General features: G+C 46.8%; 1 protein-coding gene across 8 annotated transcripts in view; it reads left to right on the top strand.

Moving 5' to 3' along the window:
- Positions 1–21,680, top strand: part of DNM3 (dynamin 3) — a 185,805-nt gene that overhangs the window by 155,268 nt on the left and 8,857 nt on the right. For 7 of the 8 annotated variants that reach the window (XM_088170265.1, XM_088170263.1, XM_088170262.1 and 4 more), the window contains 2 exons: positions 389–622; positions 13,397–20,403. In XM_088170265.1, coding sequence (XP_088026391.1) covers positions 389–622; positions 13,397–13,466 — 304 coding nt within the window. In that variant the 3' untranslated portion in view covers positions 13,467–20,403. Of the gene's footprint in view, positions 1–388; positions 623–6,863; positions 6,901–13,396; positions 20,404–21,680 lie in introns of those variants that run through there. The other variant, XM_088170264.1, reaches the window with a different exon arrangement.

Genomic DNA, 21,680 nt, shown 5'->3' with positions numbered 1-21,680 from the left:
TATTCCTTTAACTCTGTCTAGCCTCTGTTCTAGGTAGCCTCTCTAGGCATCACAAATAGCAGCTGCTTCTGTCACCCCAGTTGTGTATCCACTTGGCCTCCTTTTGTAAGCTGTTACAGTAATTCAGCATCTTGGGCTCCATGTCCTAGAAATTCCACTTAACGAAACATTATTAGGACTTGAATAATAAAATCCATTATATTTACCTCTTTGCTTGTATGTTGTCAGTGGGAAACACCTGAGACTTAATTGTACGTGATCCTCTGACACCGACAGCAAAGGAAAATGCCAATAAAAGCCACCCGTCCCAGGCGTCGAAAGTAAAATAAAACCCAAAACTCGGACCTCCACCTTACTGACACTCTTAAAATCTCTGCTCTTTCACCAGATCACCTCCTCCAAGTCCTTCAACTCCGAGGAGGCCCACGCTGAGCAACCCCCCGAGCAGACCTTTATCTGGCCGGGGCCCCGCTCCTGCCATCCCGTCTCCAGGTCCTCAGTCGGGGGCTCCCCCGGTCCCGTTCCGCCCGGCAGCTCTGCCTCCCTTCCCGGCCGCTGATGCCCACGGAGCCCCTCCCCAGGTCCCCTCTCGGCCCAGCCGGGCTCCTCCCAGCGTGCCCAGGTAAGGAGCTGGGGGTTCTTGCTGCCGCCATGGTTCTCTCCCCCTGGCATGGCACACCCTGCACCCTGCCAGCGCTCCTGTGCAGAAAGTCTCGTAGCAAAGCAAAGCTGGGCATTCCCTGCATAGTCAGAGGTGTTTGGTGGAACTCATTTTTGGCACGTGCCCTGTTTGAAAAGATAGGAAGATTTTTTTTCATTGAAAAAAATCCCAGTCAGTCAGTTGGAAGCCCCTGATTTGCTTACATTAAAACCCCAGTTCTGGTTGTGTTGTACCCTCATGAGGGCTCAGAGAGAGGGAGAGGTCACCTACCCCCAGCAGGAGAGGGGCAGGGGTGCAGCTCCCCACTTCTGCCCCTCTGAACCCTCACCAGGGGAAGCAAGGGCTCACCTGGGACAGAACAAGAGCAATTCTTGTAGAACCAGTGGAACAAAGTGGTAGGAGTCTGATTCCTGTCCTGCAAAGCCAGTGATTTCCAGCCAGTTGCAAACAGTTGTCTGACAGAGTACCTCATATGGTACCAAGCAATTAGTTAAGGAACAAGATTCTCTTCAGTGCATTATTTCCTTTCCTTCCCAGGGCTTTGCGTTTATCAGTAGCTTTGCATATTGTATAATTTTCTATGGCATTAACTGCTTTTTTATATAAGTTATATGAATAGAATGTCCTTAATGTTTATTTTCACAATGATGTAATACACCCAATCACTTCTATATATATATTAAAACCTCTGATTCTGAGGGATTCATTAACGTTCTGAATTATGAGAGGCGTGGGCAGATAAGGCAGTGTTGGAACAAAGGGGTTTCTCCGTTTTTGATAAATTGTTACATTGAAAGTACTCACAGTTTGGGGGAAAAAAAGAGCCAGTTAAATAGGAACAAAATAAAATGTGCACATTTTCAATTTTAAAAATGGTAATTCAGAAGAGAACCTTTGGAGGAGAATTTTCTTTTAAATAGGTGAGATCTGTCGTAGTTGTCAGTAACTTAAATTTGAGGCTCGGTGTTCCTAATATAATTACCCTTTATAATAGAAAGCATAAATAAATAAGGTATATCAAAGGAATGAAGCATTTTAATATATTTGCTATGAAAAGGGCGTTGTTGCATCAATGCCCAGCCATGAAACACTCTCTCACTTGAGTGGATATCCTGCAGCTTGAAGCAGGGGAGAAACCTGGAATTGCCTTTCCAAACTTTGCGCTGCAAGGGAAGAAGCCCAAGGCTCATCCAAGGCTGGGAGAGCCTGGGGCTGAGCCAAAGGGTGCAGGCCCTGCTGGTTCCTCTGTGCCAGCAGAGCCAGAGGAATGAGCTGCAGGGCCGAGGTGCAGTTTTGCCAGCTGTGCTGCCAGAGAGAGCCATGGCTCCTGTCCCCTCGCCCTGCCAACCTGCTCCTTCCCTGCCTGCCGTGGCCGTGCATGGACTCTGCTTCCCTGGGCTGGCTTGCCAAGAGCATGTCTGATGATCATCTTTCTCATGCCTAAGTGATAGGTGGGATGGAGACCAGGAAGGAATTTTCTAGCACTCAAAAGACACAAGGGTAAGCAGCCTGGGAACGACTCGGTGCGGGAGCGTGAACAGCAGTGGTGGATAAAGGAGGTCAGTGATTTTAAAATACTGTAGCTGGATACAGAATTGAATGTGAGGCTGCCTGACATTTTTGTGGAAAAAAAAATAATCTGCAATACACATCTTCTGGACTGGGTCCTAGTTCTCTCTCTTTTCGAGCTATGAAAACCTCAGACAGAAACTGCTAAAGAATGAAGGAAGGGTTTGCCATTCTGCTGAAACTTCAGGTTTCTGCTGCTGACTAAACTGCAAGGGAGGAAATCCCAGGGAAGGGGCTGCAGGGGAAATCACCTGAGGGGGACAGTGTGGCCAGCTCAGTGTGGCCAGCTCCTGGCCTGGTAAATGTTTCTTTTGAGCCCTGGAATTTCAGCTACGCTTGGTCTGGTTTTAATAACAGCCTTTGCAGGATCATAGGAAATTGACTCAGAAAATGGGTCTGAGATATTAAAAGGGGGGAAAAAAGAGTTTTGAGGAAGAGTTCTTGTGGAAACTTGAGCTTTTTGTGTGACTTATTTTTGAACTGGGGCTCTGTGCTCTGACTGTTCCACCACCATTTTCTGCAGTGATTCCTTGAAGTGTTGGGATCTCTCTTATCTAGGGAAATAGTTCAGCTTCCTGAGAAGAAAGTAGTTTTTTTTAAAGTTTATCTCACTGTCCAAAGGAGATTTCTGTTGCAGCCCCTGTCACATGAAGCTGAAAATCCTGACATGCTGAAGAAATACAAAGTTTCCATTTTCTCTTCTTCTGCCTTAAGATAAAAAGATTGTTTTCAGGGGTAAGACTTGCACCGTCCTTGTCCAAGGAGCAGATTAGCAGACATTTGGTGTAGAAAATTTGGCACCTTTCCATGAGATACAGCCCCTGTCTTTGCAAACACAATTTTTTTCTTCTGCTTTATTAGCATTTAATCAAAGGAATTGTGCAGAAATGGTGAGCTCTTGGCATTTTCTCACTGTTCCTCCCTTGATGTATAGGGAAAGGAAAAGAGTTAGGAGAGCAGGAAATAATTTTGTTCCCTGCTTCTCTCTGATTCTAAAGCTGGTTTGGGTTATGTGCTCTGAATATTTCTGTAAGGAAACAGAAACTATTTGCATGATACATGCCTCTTTTAATTAATCCCACTTGAGGTGGGTGGATCTCTCCCAGCAAAGCCTGTGAGTAAAGGCCCCTGGCTTTAAGGGCTTGATGCCAAAGCATATATGATTTGTGAAATATTCCCCACTGCCAGAATCTGGATTATTCCTCCTCTCTCTTAAAAGGCTTCAGTAGTATTTTGAAAGAAAATGCAGCTGTGTGCTTGCTCTGGTAAGACAGCTTTAGGCAGGCACTAGAAGCACTTCAGCTTACCCTGATGTGTGCTTGCCTGCCTGTGTGCAAAGCCTGATCAGGACTAGTTTAAGTTCTACTGTGGATGCTTGATTTTTAGCTTTTAAACATCCTGAATGGCAATCTCAGCTTTGCCACGAGGAAAACAATTGAATTGGAAATGTTTTTTTTTTTTTTTCTCCTGGCAGCAGAGCCCGTGGTGTTTGTGGGGGTGGAAGGGGGCTGCCCTTTTCTCCCTGGGTCCTGTCCTGCAGTGCTGCTGTGGACCCACCAAGGCTTTGGGGAGAGAATTCCCGTTGTGCTGCTCACATCCTGTCCCTACAATTTCTTTCCACCCCCAGCCAGCCAGCAGGGGAGGGCTGGTGGCAGCTCTGCAGCTCCCCTTTGTTTTGCCACCCAGGCTAATTTCCATCAGCTGCTGTGTTGGTAGCTAATCTACCTCGTAAGCCATCATTACATATTTCTGGCACAAAAGGTACTTTTACCTGACAGTAATTGCAGTTGGAAATTCTCAGACAAAGTCAGTTTTAGTGCAGAAGGCATTGCTGCCTGACGTCTCCCAGCCCACAGGCTCCCACTCAACTCTTTGATTGCCCAAATCAACCATTCACCAAGTTTTCTCTGATGGATTTTTACGGATTAGAGTTCTTTGAAAAGATTTAATGAAATGTCTAACCCTGTGCATTGAATGATAAGGGGATTCTGTGCAAAAATTGCACATGATCCTCTGAATAAAATCTGTCATAGTGCATAGGCATATAAGGCCAGAAGGGTTATCCTGCCTGAGCCTGGCAATCTTCCTTCTCCTGAAAGTTTGACCTTGCAGCCTTAAAAGCTTACTACTGTATTTTTTAATGGAATATAAATTGTAATCAAATAGTCATTGCACCAAATTCTTCTGGCAGGATGAGTGAGAGCCCACCTTAGAGTGTTTGCATGCTGACTTGGATGATCTTAATCTGAACACCCAAGTAGGAGAGCACAGCTCTCTGTCCTCTTTGAATGGATCTTTGGCAGAAGTTCTGTTCCAAAAGTATAGGCTGCAATTAGGATTGTTTCATGCTAGCAAAGAGACAAAAGTGTTACATGGACGGAATTCAAAATCCTGCTGAACCTCAGGAGAAAAGAAAGCCAAAGGATAATTTAATTTAATTCTGCATCTCATGTCTGTGATCAAAAGAATATACAGCTACATGGGCAAAGCCAGACCCCTCCCAGGGGGGATCCTGCCCTTCTGTAGTCAGTATGTTTCCAGCTCTGCCTGTCCAAGGACCCCAAAATCACAAGACTTAGGAGAGTATCAGTTATTATTTCTGTGATTTCTTCCCAGAGAAAAGACAGCCCTTTGTAGAAAAGACAGTGTAATTTGTTACCAGTCTGATGTACATTTCTCGTTGAAATCCACACCCAGTAATGTGTTACTTCTGCTGCTGGCTGCTTGGAGCAGCAGACTCCATTTATTTTCTCTTATCTCTTAGAAAGAAGCTCTGCATTTTCCCCTCCTCCACTGGGTTCTTTTTCACTGTTTTCCCTTTTTTTTTTCCTCAGTCTTTCCCTCTCTGTCCCTTTCTTGGCCATCCTGTTTGCTTCCTCCTTCACCTTCTCCTTTCACTTGGTTTCCTGCCTGGTACATTTGTCTCCCTTCCTCATATATTCCTTCCTTTCCTTCTCACCATCTTGGGTTCTTTCCAACTTATCCCTTCCCTGCCACCTTTGTAAATCTGTCACCTTGCATTTCTGTCTTTTAGAGTTTTTCAGGCAGTTTTCCAGCCATAGAATGCAATATTTGGCAATCTTTCTTAACAGCAGCCTGGTGGCAGTGGTCGCTGTGACACCCATCAGAAACTCGAGCTCCACTGCTTGGGGCAGTCACCCTGCCAGGTGCAAACCTGGGCTCTTCGTGCAACTTTAGTCATGGAATAGAATCAAAGAATAGAATCACAGAATTGTTTGGTTTGAAAGGGACCTTTAAAGGTCATCTGGTCCAGCCCCCCTGCAATGAATAGGGACAACAGAAGCACTGAAAGAAGGAGCATTCTGCATGAGGATAAGTATTGGAGAGCTTGGCCAGAAAGGAGGTCACAGCAGGTTGTAAAAACATGTAAAATGTCACAGTACAGCAAGTCTGGTGGTTTCATTGTAATTCTGCAGTACTGATCTTATGAGAAATTTGGAATGGCATTTGCACAGAACTGATTTTTCAGCTGCCTGAGCTGTAATGCCATGAGAGATACAGGAGACCCTTCACTTCTGCTCCAGGAGCCTCAGTGACTGCTGCCCGTGAAAGGATGGCTCTCTTTTAGACTGGCAGTAGGATTTTGTTACTGCCTTCCCTTATATTCCTCTCCCCCAGATGACTGCCTTGAAGACAGAGGAAAACAAAGTTCATGGGATGCCAGACATGACAGCCTGGGTACCATGTCTGCTGCCACTGACTCTAAACTTCTCTCAGCATTTCTCTTCATCAGCCAGAGGCAGGCTGTCCATATCTTCAGTGGCCCAGGAATTTTCTGATGGGCAGTTCACTATGGCAGATGAACAAAAATATCTGAAGAATCACTTGTTCTGCACAGGGTTGAGGTTTGATCTATTTACTGCATCTCAGGTAGCTGTTATCTTCTGGAGTATTGTTCCTGAGCTACTTGCTCCTGCCTTATTCAACAAAAAATGTTTTATAACAAAACGACATTCCATTGGGACTGTTGCAAGTCACTTTAAAAGTTCAGCAAAGAGGATCTGGCAGTGAAATGGCTTTTCATTACTCTTAGTGTAGACCAGATCTATGTGATGGGGAAGGGTAAGTAAGAGATGCAAGAGGGGGAAAGACAGAAAAACAAGGAACCTGAAAAGCATCACTGAACACTGAAAGAAGTGATTCTGGAATAAAGATGATGTTGCAAGTGCAGACCTCAAACATAGCAGGAGTGGCAGCTGATGCACTGAATGAATTTCAGCAAGAATTCGAGTTTGGTTTGGTTTAGTTTAGGTTCTTTTCTTACCTCCTTAGCATTTTCTCTCTCAAGATACTGTTAGTAGAAGGAAGTGGTTTTATTTTTAACATCTCCCTACTTGAAGAAGGAAAGTAGAGTCAAGCAATAGCAGTTGTTTGACAGAAACCTGAAGATGTGTTTTGTCCCAAAAAATTATTTCGTTTCATAAGTAGTTTAGTAATAGTTGCCATGAAGGCATTTCAGGATTAGAGGGACAGTGTTGAGCAGGGAATTCCTGCCTTGTCTGAAAGAGTGGGCGAGCAGCAGCGCATTTCTAGGCTGCCAAATGCTAGAAGAGAAAACATCTGAGAGTAAACAGAGAGAAACAGTGATGATTTGAACTTCCTGCACCTGCAGGCATCTTGAAAGGCTGTCTTGAAACTCTCCTGTCCCCCATGAGCTGTACTGGATCAGTAGTGAATGAGGGCACTCCACAGCTCCATTAACAACAGTGCTAATCCCATTATTTGGCATCGTGGACGAGAAGAGGTGCAACTCCAGCTGGAGGTGACAAGCAGGACATTTGCTCCCCTTCTTGCACCAAGGTAAGTAAAGAGGAGAGAGGCACCAAGGCAGAGGAAGGTCAAAGCTGAGCAGGAAGGCAGACCAGAGATGTGTACAAAAGTGGGGTCCACAATTCCCACCAATGGCAAACAGTGCAGCTGCACACAGACCAGCACACAGCTACTGTCACAAGATCAGATGTTCCTCCTGCTGGTTTTGTGGCCCTTCTGTTGCCATCTTCTGTGCACAGAGCAGCATTCTGAACGTTCCCACTCAGCACTCCTAACTTCCTCTTCTTCATGGCCAGTTGTGACCCTCTGGACCATCCTAGCCTAGGGTTTCTGAAAGGTTGGGACAGTATTCCACAGATGCACTGCACACTTGCTTGCTTGACATGTTCCCTGCTGAAGGCAAACAAGAGCACTCAGTTTTTTTAAGAATAATAGTCTGTCTCGGTTGCTCTGTTGAATTAATTTTGTGTTTATTCAAGCTGAGCTTTTCATATGACACATTAATTCCCTGAAATGACTAATTTGAAAATGCAGTGTTCACATAAACATACAATCTATTTGTATGTGTGTGTGATGGACATGAATTTATTATGGTCATATAGAAAACCTAGCTTGAGTTGTAGATAATAAATTATTCTGCTGGAACATCGTATTTTGGACCACTTTGCCTCTGAAAGGAGTATCTGTATTAAGTTAAATCACACACAGAGGAACCTCACTAACCCTTGTGCTTTCAAACAGTGTAAGCCTTTGAATTAATAGAGATTTATACTGCTGCAGTGTAGTGGTGGCCAGTGGAAGGACGCATTCTCCCCATTCACTCTTTTTATTTTTTCTTCCACTTAAAAGAAACGGATACCTGATAAAACAGCATAATTAATTACCTTAATTTGCTTATACTGAACAAAAAAATTCTTCCACTGAGAGAGCACTGTGCAGCTGGGTGATTTTTGGGCAGTTTTGGGGTTCAGCTGTAGGGACAGCCGAGTCAGTCCCTGGCAGTACAGTCTGAGCACTCCCTCTGTGCATTTGTAGAGCCTGAGTTCAGCTGGAGAACTGCTTCAGAACTGCCAGCCACCCCCAAAAGCTGTGCTCTGTGCCTGAGGCTTCCCTTCCTGACCTGCCCAACCATAGTGATCCCGTGGGCAACGCTTAGAGCAGACATTCTGTGTTTAACAAAATGACATTTTCCAGTACAGAAACAAATCCGAGCAATTTTCACTCTCTTGGACCATTACTCTGGGATAAGGAACCATCTCAGGCAGATATTCCCCAGCTCCTTTTTCCTTTCATCACCACTCAGTGTGGTTTCTCATTTCCCCTGCAAGCACCATCTCCTCCTGATCCCTGTCTGTGATTCCTGCTGTACTCCTCCCAGTGTCATCCTCCTTTTCCTGCTTTTCCTGCTTTGTTATGACCTGTGTCACTAGGATCAAGTGCCTTTCCTCCCCTTGGCTTTCCCACTTCCACTCCAGATCCTTGCTCCCGAACTGGTATTTGTGAAACTCTGCAGTAGCTGCTCTGCTCTGCTGTAGGACAGAGTTTAATTTAAGCATGCACAGACTGAAGACTAATTAGGTCTCCAAGCTGTGCCTTGCCTCTGTTTTTCAAGCATGATGGGTACAGTAGTTCCACTTCTAGTTTGGATTGTCCTCCAAATCCTGAGGCTGATGGAGGTCGAGAGATGCCATATACAAGTTAGCTTGATACAAGAATAGAGGGTGTGGGTCTCTCAGGATCTTACTGAAACAGAGAAAACCAGAGAAACAGTACAAAAATAAAATCAGTCAAAGCGTTATAACTTTCTCAAGACCAAGCTACTTAGTTCTCTAAATAATCCCCCCAAACAGGAAAGCAGATTTATTCCTCACCTGCAGTAAGTCACTGTTTGCCCTCTTACTGTATGCCTCACATCCAGGTTTGTTCTGTCACCTAAAACAAATTTGCCTGCAGTCAGTCCTAAAGCTGCTTAGAGATTTGAAGTATTTTCTTGTTAAATTCTACAAAGACGATGTCACGTATCAGGGTACACTGAGAGGGCTGGGTTATAGGGAAACCAAGATGCTGGAAAAGGGAGAGAATAATGGGCTTCTGTTCACAGCTTCAGATCTATAGGATGTATCATAAAATCGAGTTCTGTGCATGCCTTCCACAAGTGTTCTCTGGTGGTCACAAGCAAGCAAGAATGTCAAGTACAAGTGGAAATGAAAGCCTTTTATTTCGAAGTCCTCTGGCTGTGCTGTGAGAAGCCATCCTGGAGCGGGGCCTCCCCTGGTAATTGCAGCCATGCTTTGCTGAAAGCACATTTTGTGCACTCTGGTGGGGAGCGATAGGGCGTCTGGAAAGGCACGGGCTCGAAGAAATCCCATATGTTTCTGATCGAATTTTAAGTCTAGACTTGCTTTATTTAGTTTCTTTTGCTCTGCATTTGCCTAGCTAAAGCTTATAAGAGTTCTTTTTAAACTGGAAACATGGGGGGGAGTTTGCTGCTTAGGTTAAAAATAAATGTAAAAACTTTTCCTTTTTTTAAAAAAGTTTTTGCACGGGGGTAAGAGCTCCCCTCTGTTCAAAACCCCACTGAGCTCTTCAAAGGAGTCTCTGCAGCAACATCAGGGAGTTATTAAATACATACTTAGTCCACAATTTTCATTGGTAAATTCTTTGTGTCTGCTTAATGTGTGCTAGTTAGAAGAACTGATTCTTTTTGCAGACTCGTTTACTCAACCCCGGGGGGACCTATGATCTCCTGGCCCTTTAGCACTAACTTTTACAAACAGTTTCCTAAAAAAAAAAAAAAAAAAAAAAAAAGGCAGCAAAACAAATAACAACAACCCCAAAGCCACGGCCCCGAAAGGCGAGGAGGATGCTGGCGACAGCGAGCAGGAGATTTCCCGGAGCAGCTTTATCGGAGCTTTGGGGTTCCAGCGCTGCCCGGGCTGGGCCTCAGACTAAACACTGAGCTGGGCTTAGTCACGGATTAAGTCAGCGCAGAGTAAATGCGGAGCAGGGCTCGGGGGAGGCGGTGCTGCCCGGTTTCCCCGCAGGGCTGCGGGCAGGCTGCAGCTCCCCCTGCCGCCGCCGGCCCCGCTTCCCCCCGATCGATCCCTGGGGCTGCCTGGGAACATCCCAGCCTTGGGGAGCCTCCCTTGGCCCGGGGGGCCACGCTCGGCGTCCTCGGAGCTGGGCTGGCTGCTGGCCCGGAGCCGCCGCTGGCTCGGTGATGTCGCCGTGGCTCAGGATCCTGCACAGCTCTGAGCCACCGCTGCGGTGCCAAGGAGCCAGGGAGGGACAGGGGACACGGGGCTTGGCCTCGCCTCTTAGTTTTGGGGTTGGGATTCCTGTTAGGGGGTGAAAAATGTAGCAGTGAATAGTAGAAGTGGTCACAGAGTGACTTGTCACCTTGAGAGGGAAATCTGGGACAGACAACTTCAGGGCTTGTTCTTTCCTTCCCTTGGACTTGTTTGTGGGGTTGGGATTCCTGTTAGAGGGTGAAAAAAGCTCTCAATGCTACTCCCAGTGTAGAATGGTCACAGAATGACTTGTCAGCCTGACAGCGAAATATGAGACAGGCAGCTTCAGGGCTGCTTGTTTCCTTCCCTTGGACTTGGTTCTGGGGTTGGGATTCCTGTTAGAGGGTGAAAAAAGGTCTGAATGCAATGGTAGAATAGTAGAAATGGTCACAGAGTGATTTGTCACCTTGATAGGAAAATCTAGGACGGGCAACTTCAGGGCTTGTTGTTTCCTTCACTCGGACTTGAGCTCCAGCTCGTGCCAGTTGTTCCTGTGCCAGTGGCAAGGAAGGTGAGGTCTGTTCCCCAGGCTGAACCCCTCTGCTCTGTCCAGGGCCTCGGGATCATGGTTCCCCTTTTCCCCACTGCAGGTGCCCCAGGGGAGTGTCAGCAGCAGGGCTGGAGGGAACTGGTGCTGCTGCTGCTGCTCTTTTCCCAAGTGCTGCCTTTCCCAAACACTGCCACTGCTCCAGAAGGCACCTCGTGTCAGAGCATCCCAGCCACACTTGGGAGTGTCCCCAGGTGGGACAGAGCACGGCTGGAGGGTCCCTGCTGAGCACTCCTGTCTGTAGGTGTGGCACAGGGACAGAAGGATGCTGTGGCTCAGCAGCAGCTCCTCATCACAGCGTTCCCTTAGGGGTATCAGCTTCTCCTGAAGTGCTTGGTACCCTGCAGTGGAAAGAGCTGATGGGGAGTTTTTCTGTTCAGGTCTGCACTGGGCTTGAAAGGAAATTCAAAATAGCAGCCAGTGTGCAGTAACAGCTCTGCCTCAAGGAGGAAATGGGGCTTGGGCCTGATTTTGGTTCAGGTTTGGTTTGACTGATTATATCCAGGAAATCCTCCCACTGCGCTCTCCAGTTTCTGATCCTGCTGTGTTAAATAGTAATTTGGCTAAATTGCATTATTTGAATCCAGTGGGCTGCATTTAACCTGGTATTAAAATGCATGTTTGGGCTTGTATCTTTTGAATTTGATATGAAGACAGCTGTATGCATTTTCCCTTGTTTGTCAATTGTATACATATGATACGATGTTTTCAGTAAGCACTAAACAATGCAATGTGAGGCATTTCAACAAAGGAATAATTTAATGCAACCCAGCAGAAATGCAGAGCCTTAGAAGTGGTTCTTTATGAAACTACAAATTTTGGAAATGAGTCCAGAAGACCTACACTGGAGCAACACAAGAAACAATAGTTAACACAGTAACATTTTTCCTGTAAGAAAAATACACCATGAAGAAATTATATTTTGCCTATTTTTTTAGCTTGTTGATTTAGTTGAATGCTTTAGTTGGCATATTTTGTATTTGTTGCATGGTAGGGATTAAAATTCTCGTTTCTTTACCAAAAGAGAATATTGTCACACAAGATGCCCTTTGAGCCAAACGAGATTTTTTTTTGTCAAGTGTAAATTTGTCTCACATATTTTGTTCCAGTTCAAAGAAGATTAACACATTGTTACATTCTTTTCATCTTCAGTTTAGCTTTAGCAGAATGAGACACAATTCCATGGCAATCTTCTTCAGAGCCACAACTGTCCCTGCTTGCACAGGTGGAGGATGGGTTAGGAAGGGCTGCACAGTTTGTTGGGGCAAATGATTCATTTATTATTATTAAAATGATTAATGAGCTCTGATGGGAACCAACCTCAGCTCCCACCTTGCTCAGAGCCTGGGTGCAGCCATGAGCTCTCCTGCTGATCTGAGCTGGGTTAAGGAATAGAGAGAGAGAACCTGGTACTTCCTGCTAAAGAAAGGGAGCAAAAGCACCCTGGAAGACATGGATTGGGATAAATGCAGCAGCAGAGCACTGCTGGAGGGTGCTGGTTAAGGCAGGAGCAGTCCCAGGCTGATTATCCAGCAGCCAGCAGTGCCAGGCAGGACTGTGCCAGCTGGTGCAGGCAATTGTCAGCTCAGACTCTGCCTGGGCAGGCCCAGGTGGGATGGAGCATCAACACAATCTCTTTGTAACTGAGCTGATGGAATTACTTCCACACACCCTGAGGTGGATCTTACTGCACACAGAAAGGTAAAGTGTGGCACAGCTACCAGAGGGACTCTATAGCTCCAGCAGAGTTGGGTGGTACTCTTGGATGAAGGGAGGGAGGGATAAGTGCCAGCCTGGACTGCAGGTAGAATGTGCTTGGAGGTCACACTGCTGCTAACTCTTGCTCTGGGGTCTCTTACCAGAGGATGACACAGTGCAAATTAAAATGCAGGGGTTTGCAGTACACAGGAAAATTGAATGAAAGCACTTTAGTGTTCCCAAAAAAGCTGTGACTCCGTAGCACTTCCTGAAATGCATTAGTGGTAAATTAATGAATCCAGCAGCCGTGGCCATAACTGGCATTTTCAAACCTGGCCATTGATATAAAGCCTCAAAATGTGCCTCAGATGCAGGCACATTGATAGGGCTGCAGTTTACCCAGGTGTGCAAGAAGCTGCAGATTTTCCTGCTTCTGCAAACAGACCTGAAGTTGCTGCAGGCTGTTTTCACCTGCTCTGAAATGTGCCTGTAAGTCTGCTCTGTGACTGTCCAGGCTGGGACTGAGCCCTAAAACCAGGGAATAACAATCCTCTCCTGCTGGTTTGCGTGGCTCCAGAAGGCAATGGTGTGTGGAGACTGCACACAGTGATGGGTGAGAGGGTAAAGCATGGCAGAAATGGCAAACCCATTTCCTCCTTCCTTCCTGTGCATGCTCAGGGGTGTCTTGCTCCAGCATATGTGGAAACAGCATTATTGTGTGTATGAGCATGTGCATGCCCATGTATTACCAGCCAGTTTGTGCTCAGTGTTTTACTCAGTCTTTTACTCAGTGTTTGTGCTCAGTGTTTTGCTCATTATTTCTTCTCTCTCTCTCTCCAGTCGAAGACCTCCCCCTTCACCTACTCGGCCCACTGTAATCCGCCCGTTAGACTCATCCCTGTTAGACTAAAAGGAGTTTCTGGCATGGTTTTCTTGTTAACCAAATCTGTGGAAACAAATTGCTTGGTAACTATCTCAATAACCAATGTATAGTCGCATGTATGGACATCTCTAGGCAAGTAACCAGTTTTACTGCTGTACTCTGTCCATTCTTCTGAGGTCTTCAATGTTTGGGGAAGGTCTGTGCTGCCTTGACTTTTCCTTCTGCAATAACTGATGTTAGCTAACTTACTGACACATATCTCCACCCAGACAACTGTGCTCGCAGTCCTCTACAGCAAACAGAGGGCTTGCCTCTGTGTGTGTGTTTGTGCATGTGTCAATTTGATCTGCTGCTTTTTTTCCCCCCTCTTACCTGAAAGGAATCATGCTTTTATTTGTACCTTCCAGGTTTTCTATTTTCTCTTGTAATGGCTAAACTGGGCAAAGAAAAGCCATATGGTCTCTTACCAAGCTCTTCTGAAGGCCCCACACTTCCAGGTCTCTCTTGCAAGAGGCTTGCTTCTCCTATAAAGTCTCCTTATCCGAAATTTAGTTTTAAGGAATGTTGTTAAACGAGCAGGGTGTGTGTGGGACAAGGCACGTTTTGCTTTATTTCCATCCTGGCAGCTGCAATGCCAGGTTGGTTGGGTCGGTGAGGAGCAGGCTGGGGTGCCCCAGCTCCCAGGATGGGACAGGGTGGTTTGCAGGGCTGGGGTGTCACAGAGCAGCGTGTGCCACTCCCTCTGTCCTGTGCCAATGCCTGCTCACACTCCTGGGAAGCACTGGAGGGCGGTGAGTCCATGGAAATGTTCTGTGTGCAGGATCCAGGGAACTGAGCACTGCTTCTGGTCCTTTTGTGACACAGGAGGACACAGAAATACAGATACAGGCACAGCTGGGCATGAATGCCCCTCCTGTGCCCACTCACAGAGCTCCAGCCTAGACTGGCAGCTGAGCTTCCCAAGGGCTGGGTTTGGATGTGAGATATTTATGATATTTTCACATGCCAGTCAATAAAGTTTCCCTGTGCCCCCTGTGTAAAGATTTTCTTTTTGCATTAGTTCCTTGCACACACCTTGGTTTACTGTTGCTTTATCCAGCCAAGTTCTGGGAAGTGCTCAGCTGTGCATCCTGGATTATTTTAGCAGCTGCTCACATGCAGAGCTCCTCTCTGCCTCTTGTTTTGCACGTTATAAATTAATGCATTAGAAAAACCTTTTGTCTTAACTGCATTACTTCACTTTAAACACTTAGGGTCAGTGTCACCCTTAAAGCTTAGAACTTACAGAGTTAATGAAACTAGAGTGGAATTTGGCCTTGTTCCTTCAGAAAATACGAATTGCTGCTATTACAATTATGGTTACAGATCCCTAGGCAAAGCAGTTGGTGGTTTCAAAGGCCCCCAGTACAACCAGTCTGATAAATGCATTTATTAAGACTGCTTGTAGGGTTCCAGTATGCTGTAGCCCCATGGTTAGGAAGAATCCAATCAAAGATCCACAACAAATGGGGAATTAGCCTATTAATCCCCAGGCTGCTGATTAGCTGTGCTCACCAGTGCACCAAGTCATGTTTCAGCTTGCAGGAGAGAGACAAGCTTAGGAAAGCATCATGATTTGTATGTTAGCTCAACTTTAATTTCCTGTCAACCCCACACTTGTGACACACTCCTGGGGAGTCTGGAGGTCACATCTGATGCACACTGAAGATGGAGTTGGTTTGTTTGGGGAACAGGTCCACATCTCCAATGCCAAGTGCACAGAATCAGCTTTCAAGGAAAAGAAAAGGTTGCAAACACAACCACAGTCATACTAATTTTTACTGCAAAAAAGAAAACTTTTTTGATGATTCTTCTTGTCTTCTACAGAGCTTTCCACTGCTTAGTGCTCTCTGCTGTAACCTGTGCTGCATCTGTTGGATATAATTTGTAAATAGCCACAGTAGCCCATATTGTTTCCTCACCAGCACTCCTGTATATGCAGACAGTTTATCAGGTGGTAAAAGGCCAGGTTGGACGGGTCTTTCAGCAGGCTGGTCTAGTGCAAGGTGTCCCTGCTCATGGCAGGGGCTTGGAACAAGATGAGCTCCCAGGTCCCTTCCAACCCAAGCCATTCTGGGATACTGCAAGGCCACAGTCTGGGTTTATCCCACCATAGCCCAAGGACTCAGCTTAGCTGTCCTTTGTTCAGTGGGAAGAGCATCACCTCCAGGAGGTGATTCAGGCCAGTGTGGCTGCACAGGACACGAGGGCAGTGCTGGTAAGTCAGGAGCCTCAATTACACAGATCCTGGCCTAAAAACATACTTTTAAATGTTCTCTGCTTGAGACTCCCCAATTTACTTTAATGACTGTTTCTGCCAAGCATAAGGAAGTAGGTGGCACAACTGAGCACTGTCCTTTACTCTGCCCCCAAGAAACTATTTTTCGGCAGTAATCCTGAAGTGTAAATAAAGTTCTCAAGGGTGGATTTACCCGAAAGAGGAGGAGGAGACAGGGAGGTGTCAGCACCATCTGGTTCTGTGCTTGATGCTGAGGGTGCACAGCCTTCCTTCCTCTGCATCCTCGTTCAGATCTCATCTAAATCTGACCCTGTGCCCTAAATGCAACACTTTTAGGTGTGCAGGTTAATAAATAACAGTGAGCACAAATCCAGGGCTTGATGATTTCACCTCTTCTTGCGTATGCGGTTGTGAGACTAAACCATGTAGAATAATTGTTTCTAGGAAAAATACTTAAATGCTTCCCAAGAAATTGCCACATCCAATTGAGTAAGCACTGTCCTCCAGCCTTGGCCCACTTCCTGCTGCTCTAGAGTGTCTGGAATGGGTTTGTTTGTCCCACTTAGTCCTGATGCTGTCCCGTCCATCCTGTCCCTTGTTCTCGGAGGAGCAGCCTTGGCAGCAACTCACTCCATGGCTGAAGGAAAGCAGGACAAGCACCTGTGGACCTGCCAGAGGGCCTGAGCATCTCTGCAGACCCACTCAGGATGAGCCAAGTCTGAACTCGGTGTCTGAGCAGGTTGTTCTGCCTTTCTCTGATTGCCTCTGGTACAGCTCCAATTGCCAGGGCATGGTGGAGCAATAGTGAAGCAACACCAGTGATTCTGCTCTTACCTGAGGTACACAAAGATCTGGGTGGTGCAGTTGCTAAGTTTCAGGAGGGTGCTCATCTAATACTGAATTTAGGCTGAGCCTGGATCTCTGCCTAGAGAACATTTCCACCTCACCCCTCTGTGGCTGACCAAGAGCTTGTGCGTGCTGTGAACAGCTCTGGGCCTTGGATCTCAAGGGATCTTGTGCTAGGGTTAAAAAGATTGTATGTTCAACAAAAAGGCTTATGTACATAATTAATGTGTGTTTACTTTACTGCTGATCTTGTTGCACTTTCGGAGTAAGCCTCCTAAAAGGTAGATTATTTATTATATTAAAGAAGATACATTATAGGTTATGGCATTTCGTGTTCCAGTAGAACATAGAAAATATTATCCTCTGTGTTCCACACAGCTCCACTAGCCATGGTGTGTACAGCATACCGAGATTCCTGACTAGTTCTGTCCTTCTGTCTTAAAACAGTCCAAACCTGAATTGAGAGCAGACCTGCTTTGTGCCCGTGCCCCCAGGGAGCCTCCTGGCACAGCTCCTCCTGCTGTGGCACTGCCCCTGCTGCCAGGCTGGTGCAGAGCAGCTCCCTGGTGTCAATGAATGTCACTCTGCCTGTCTTTCCTCTTGCTTTGTCTGCAGGCGAGCTGATGCCGACGGCTCCTCCCGTCCCGACAGTCCTCCGCTCTTGCTTGATCTATGATTTGTCCCTCCTTGCCGGCCGTTTGCTTTGCTGCTGTCTCTTTACTTTTCCAGGACGGGCTAAACCATGACTTCTTTTTTGTAAGAAGCAAATGCTTAATTTTTTTCTGATTTTTTTTTTTTTTTTTTGCTGTGTATGTTAATGCCCTACGTCATGTGAGCCAAAACATCTGCCTTTGGTTTCGTAATCTGTAAATGGTTCCCGGTGTTGACCTTTGAGCACAGCGAGTGGATTCCCGAAACCGTGGTCATTACTGAGCATCACATACACCTGCTGTAAAAATGTTATGCTGCATTTCTGAACCTAAAATAAACTGTAATTCTTGATGGGCTTTTATTATTACTTTCTGATGTGTATGAGTGGTGCCTCCTGTCTCTTGCTCCATCATCTCAGCATTCCACAGTGCCTCGGTGGGGGCTGCAGGGAGGATTTACTGGAGGTGCTGTTGTGCTGACATCACTGGAGATGTCATTAAAGGGGAGATGCAGCCCTTTGGGAAGCATTCAGCCCGTTCCCCTGCAAGGGGCTTGGAGTGCTGCAGAGATATTTTGCTGGGGAATGGATGAATGTTTTACAAGCAGTACCTGGAATTCACTTCATTGCTGAGGAAGGCAGGTTCAGAGGAATTTCAGAGCTGAGCAGAAGGCCAGACTGAGTCCTCCAAAGCAGGAGCTGGAGTTAAAATGTCCCCAAAAGGGATTTCCCCCTAAAGGTTGTGTAGGAACGTGCAGATGTCCTGATTACTCAGTTCCTCCTGCAGATCAAGATGAGCCAAGTAGCTGCAATCAGTGCTTGGAGATGGTCTGTGGGGCACAAAGAGCACAACAGCTTCCTGTGGGAACACCACGGTGCCTAGGTGGGTCCTTAGGTTTTGGGAAAAGAGGGAGCAGAAGGTGGGATGAGCTCAGCAGGAACATCCCCGCTGTGTATCCTGTATCCTGTAACATTGGGAGATTCCTTTATTGGTCCTTAATGGTTTAATAAACTGCACTGCCCCGAGGGAACAGCAGTGTCCCACGTGTCCCCTCTGCCCAGGGCACCTCAGTACCCCTGGCTGAGCCTGGTTCCAGGCATGCTGGGCAGGTGGAGCTGAGTGCTCTGAGCCCTCACTGCCAGGGGCTCTCAGCTTCATTTTTAACCCTTCCCAGCAATGTGTCCCCTCTACACACCCCAGTCCAGACACCCCACAGGCCACCTCGTTTCATCAGCACCTCACAAAAGCTCTACTCCAAGAGCAGTGCTTGAAGCAGACAGTGGTGAGAATTTTAAAAGCTCTTCCAGAGGCTATAATTTGGTGCAGGAAAATGAGAAAGCCTGTGACCAGTGACCTCCACACCTGGGGTGGGACTGTTCTGGTTCTCTGGCACTGGCAAGGCAGAAGGGAGGCGGTGAGGATGAAAGGCAGGCTGTGCTGAGAGCCAGCTGATTCTAATCTTGCTCTTGCTCCTTTCCTTAATATGCATGTTCTGTGCCTTTTTCTCTTAACCCATTTTAATAAGATAATTTTGTATATGAGTCATTTTATTGTATCTTGGCCTTTTGTTTTAAATCTCCTCCTCTCCTCTCCCTGTGATTTTTGGGTTATTTTTTGGTTTTTTCCTAGGCGACCTCCACCAGCTGTTCCAGGAAGATCACCCTAACACACACATTTCTTTTCTGTTATGTGCAATGTCTTTTTTTTTTATCCAAAATTACCTTTATTTTGCACTCACCTATTTGTAAATGAAAAATTTTATTTTCAGATGTCAATGATAAGCCTGGATGTAAAGAAAATAAAATTCTGAGTACCAAAGGAGTGTGCCCTGTGCTTCTATTGAAGGGTCTACTCGCTCTTTCTCACATGGAGACGTTGTTACCTTGTGGGAGAAATTACCTGGGCCCTGTAGAGGCTCCTACCTTCCAAGGTTGTGGAGGGAGGGATGGACATTCTGCTGGAGTTCCAGCACTGCTTCTGAATTCATTCACCACCAGGATTGCTCCCTGTAAATGGCTTTGGCTTAGCATTAGCAGGAAGAAGAGCCAGCAGAGCTCCTAAACACGTCCAGTGCACCAGCAGCACCTGGCCGAGCGGAAACTCGAAGTAGAAGATTGCAGCAGTCTCTAGACAGTCTCTAGACTGATTAATCTGCACAATTATAAATAAATTGCAGCTGTTCTGACCCATCTTTTTCAAGCTAAACCTCTGAATTCCTTGCAAGCCGACCTCACTGGAGCATCTGAGCTCAAGCAGCTGTAAGTAGCTACCTCTGGGATTCCAAATGTGCCTGTCCCTGTGTGAAAAAGAAAAGCTGGGATATAGGTGATGTGCTTGTTTTGGGTGCCAGAGAAGTCTGAAAAAAGAGGAGCTGATGGGTTTAGCTGGCTGTTTTTCCTCACAGGAAAGCAAAGGGGGTATCTCACAAACCGTGCAGGTAAGTCAGGAGGCAGCACTGGGTGCTGGACTCCAGCTTGTTGTTCCAGGGGCTCCAGCAAGATGTTCCTGGGAGTAGGGAGGTGATGGTGAGAGGGAGCTGCAGTGCTGCTGCTCAGGATGAGGGCAGGGTAGGGGATGAGATCACTTGGTGTGTGGAGAAAGGGCCAAATGACGCCCAGCCTGTGCTTGTTTACAAGCCTGGTCTGACGCAGCTTTGCTGAATTTGGGCAGTTCCTCTTGTTGCAGCTGATTTAGGTCCTCTAAAACATCCAGGGAGCTGCTGAATCACCTGCATGAGCTGGTAAATACCAGACACAGAGTTTGCTCAAAATAGAAGGGGATATAAGCCCAGAAAGCTGTAGACTTACAGATATTTTTCCTTCTTCTCACTTAGACTTGGTCTTTTGGTAGAGCAGAAGAGAGAAACAGTAACAGTGTAGTAAAAAGTGGGGAAACCCCAAACCTTGCTGTACCTTTGAGCTGCATGTGCTGAACTGGGAATTGCTGGGACTGGGTGAGGTGCTTCCCACACCCTGAGATAATGGAGAAATGGAGACCTGCAGTTCCAGGAAAACAACTGTCCAAGAATGGAGTAGCTGAGGTTGGCTGTAGCTTTCACCTGTGGAACCCATCAGGTGCTGAGGCAGAAACATCTCAGCAGAGTTCAGGAATTGTGCACTTCCAGAACTACTACAGAAGGAACAGTGTTTGTACCTGGTGAGCTCTTGAGGAGGTTCTGCTCATGCCTGAGGTAAGAGGGAAGGGGGACAGGCTGAACTTTACAAGCTGCTGCTTCTCCAGGTTGTTAAAAAATCTGTTCTGGGCTGGGGGAAGCTCTCCCTGCAATCTCTCTGTGCTGCAGTACAGAACCAACAACAGCTGAAAGGTGGGTGATATTTTAGCTCAATGCCTGGCCCACAGCACCCAGCCAGGAGCTGACTCCCAGCTGCCCTCTATGCATTGGGCTGGAAGGCACAAACTGGTTTCCTGGGGCATCTTGTGGTGGTAAATCCTCCACATAGATCCTTACCTTCTTAGGAAATATTTGGTAAAAAATATTGTTGAAAATAGGACTCCAGATTCCATGGGTTTATGGCAGCTGTTTCTAAAATCTCTGGAGTAGAAAGGCACAGGAGCTGGTGTGCTGGGAAACCCTGGCACATTCTTTAACATCAGCTCACAGGGTGACTGTTAGAAGAAGCTGTTTCACCTCATCTGTGCTGCTTGCAGCCTGCCCTGGTGTTCACTCTGGGGAGAAGGACAAGGGTGCTGCACCAGTGACACTCCGAGGCACTGGCTGGGTTAGGACCAAAATCCTGCTCTGCTTTCCTGATCAGAGTGGAGCTTTGTTCTTTGCAGGCTTCCCAGATGCAGTCCCCCACGTGGGGAGGGCCGTGGCCCCTGAGAGCACGGTGTGGGTGGCTGACACTGGCCTTTCCAGCCCTGCAGCAAAGCTGGAGATGGAGACTGCAGCTGGCACGTGTCAGCAGCTCCCCCAGGAGCAAGGCTGATCCCCAGCCACTTCACAGCTACTCACATTTGGCCAGCTTCAGATCAAAAGAGAATGTCCCATGGAAGGACTGATCTCAGTGGACTGAACCTTAAGGGAAAGAAACTTGGAATGCAAAAGAACGTTTAATTCCTTAGGGTTGTTCGAGGAAGTGTTTGTTGCATCAACAGCCAAGGAGCCGTTTCTTGGGTTTCAGTGAGGGTTTGCTCAGGTAGCAAATGCCCAGAGGACATCCAGCTTTACTGGATAGGTGTAGACTTATGGCAAAATCCTGTTCTGTAGAGGATATTCTGACCTCAGGCATGCAGACACACCAATAATGGCCATTTATACAGCAGCTTAAATAGCAACAGCACTGCAGAGCACATGTCCTCAGGAGAAGGTCAGGGAAGTCCTAGGGAAACCCAGCCTGCCCTTGTGTCTCCTCCTCCCCTCTCCTCTCCTCTCCCTGGCTCCCTTTGGCATTCCTTCTTCCTTCAAGGTCCCTTTGTGTAGCCAGGCTGTGGAATTTTGCTTTA

The sequence above is a fragment of the Sturnus vulgaris genome, chromosome 9 (assembly GCF_052056855.1).
Source record: "Sturnus vulgaris isolate bStuVul1 chromosome 9, bStuVul1.hap1, whole genome shotgun sequence".
Classification (NCBI taxonomy): Eukaryota; Metazoa; Chordata; class Aves; order Passeriformes; family Sturnidae; genus Sturnus; species Sturnus vulgaris.
This window is presented reverse-complemented; position numbering and strand designations above follow the sequence as displayed.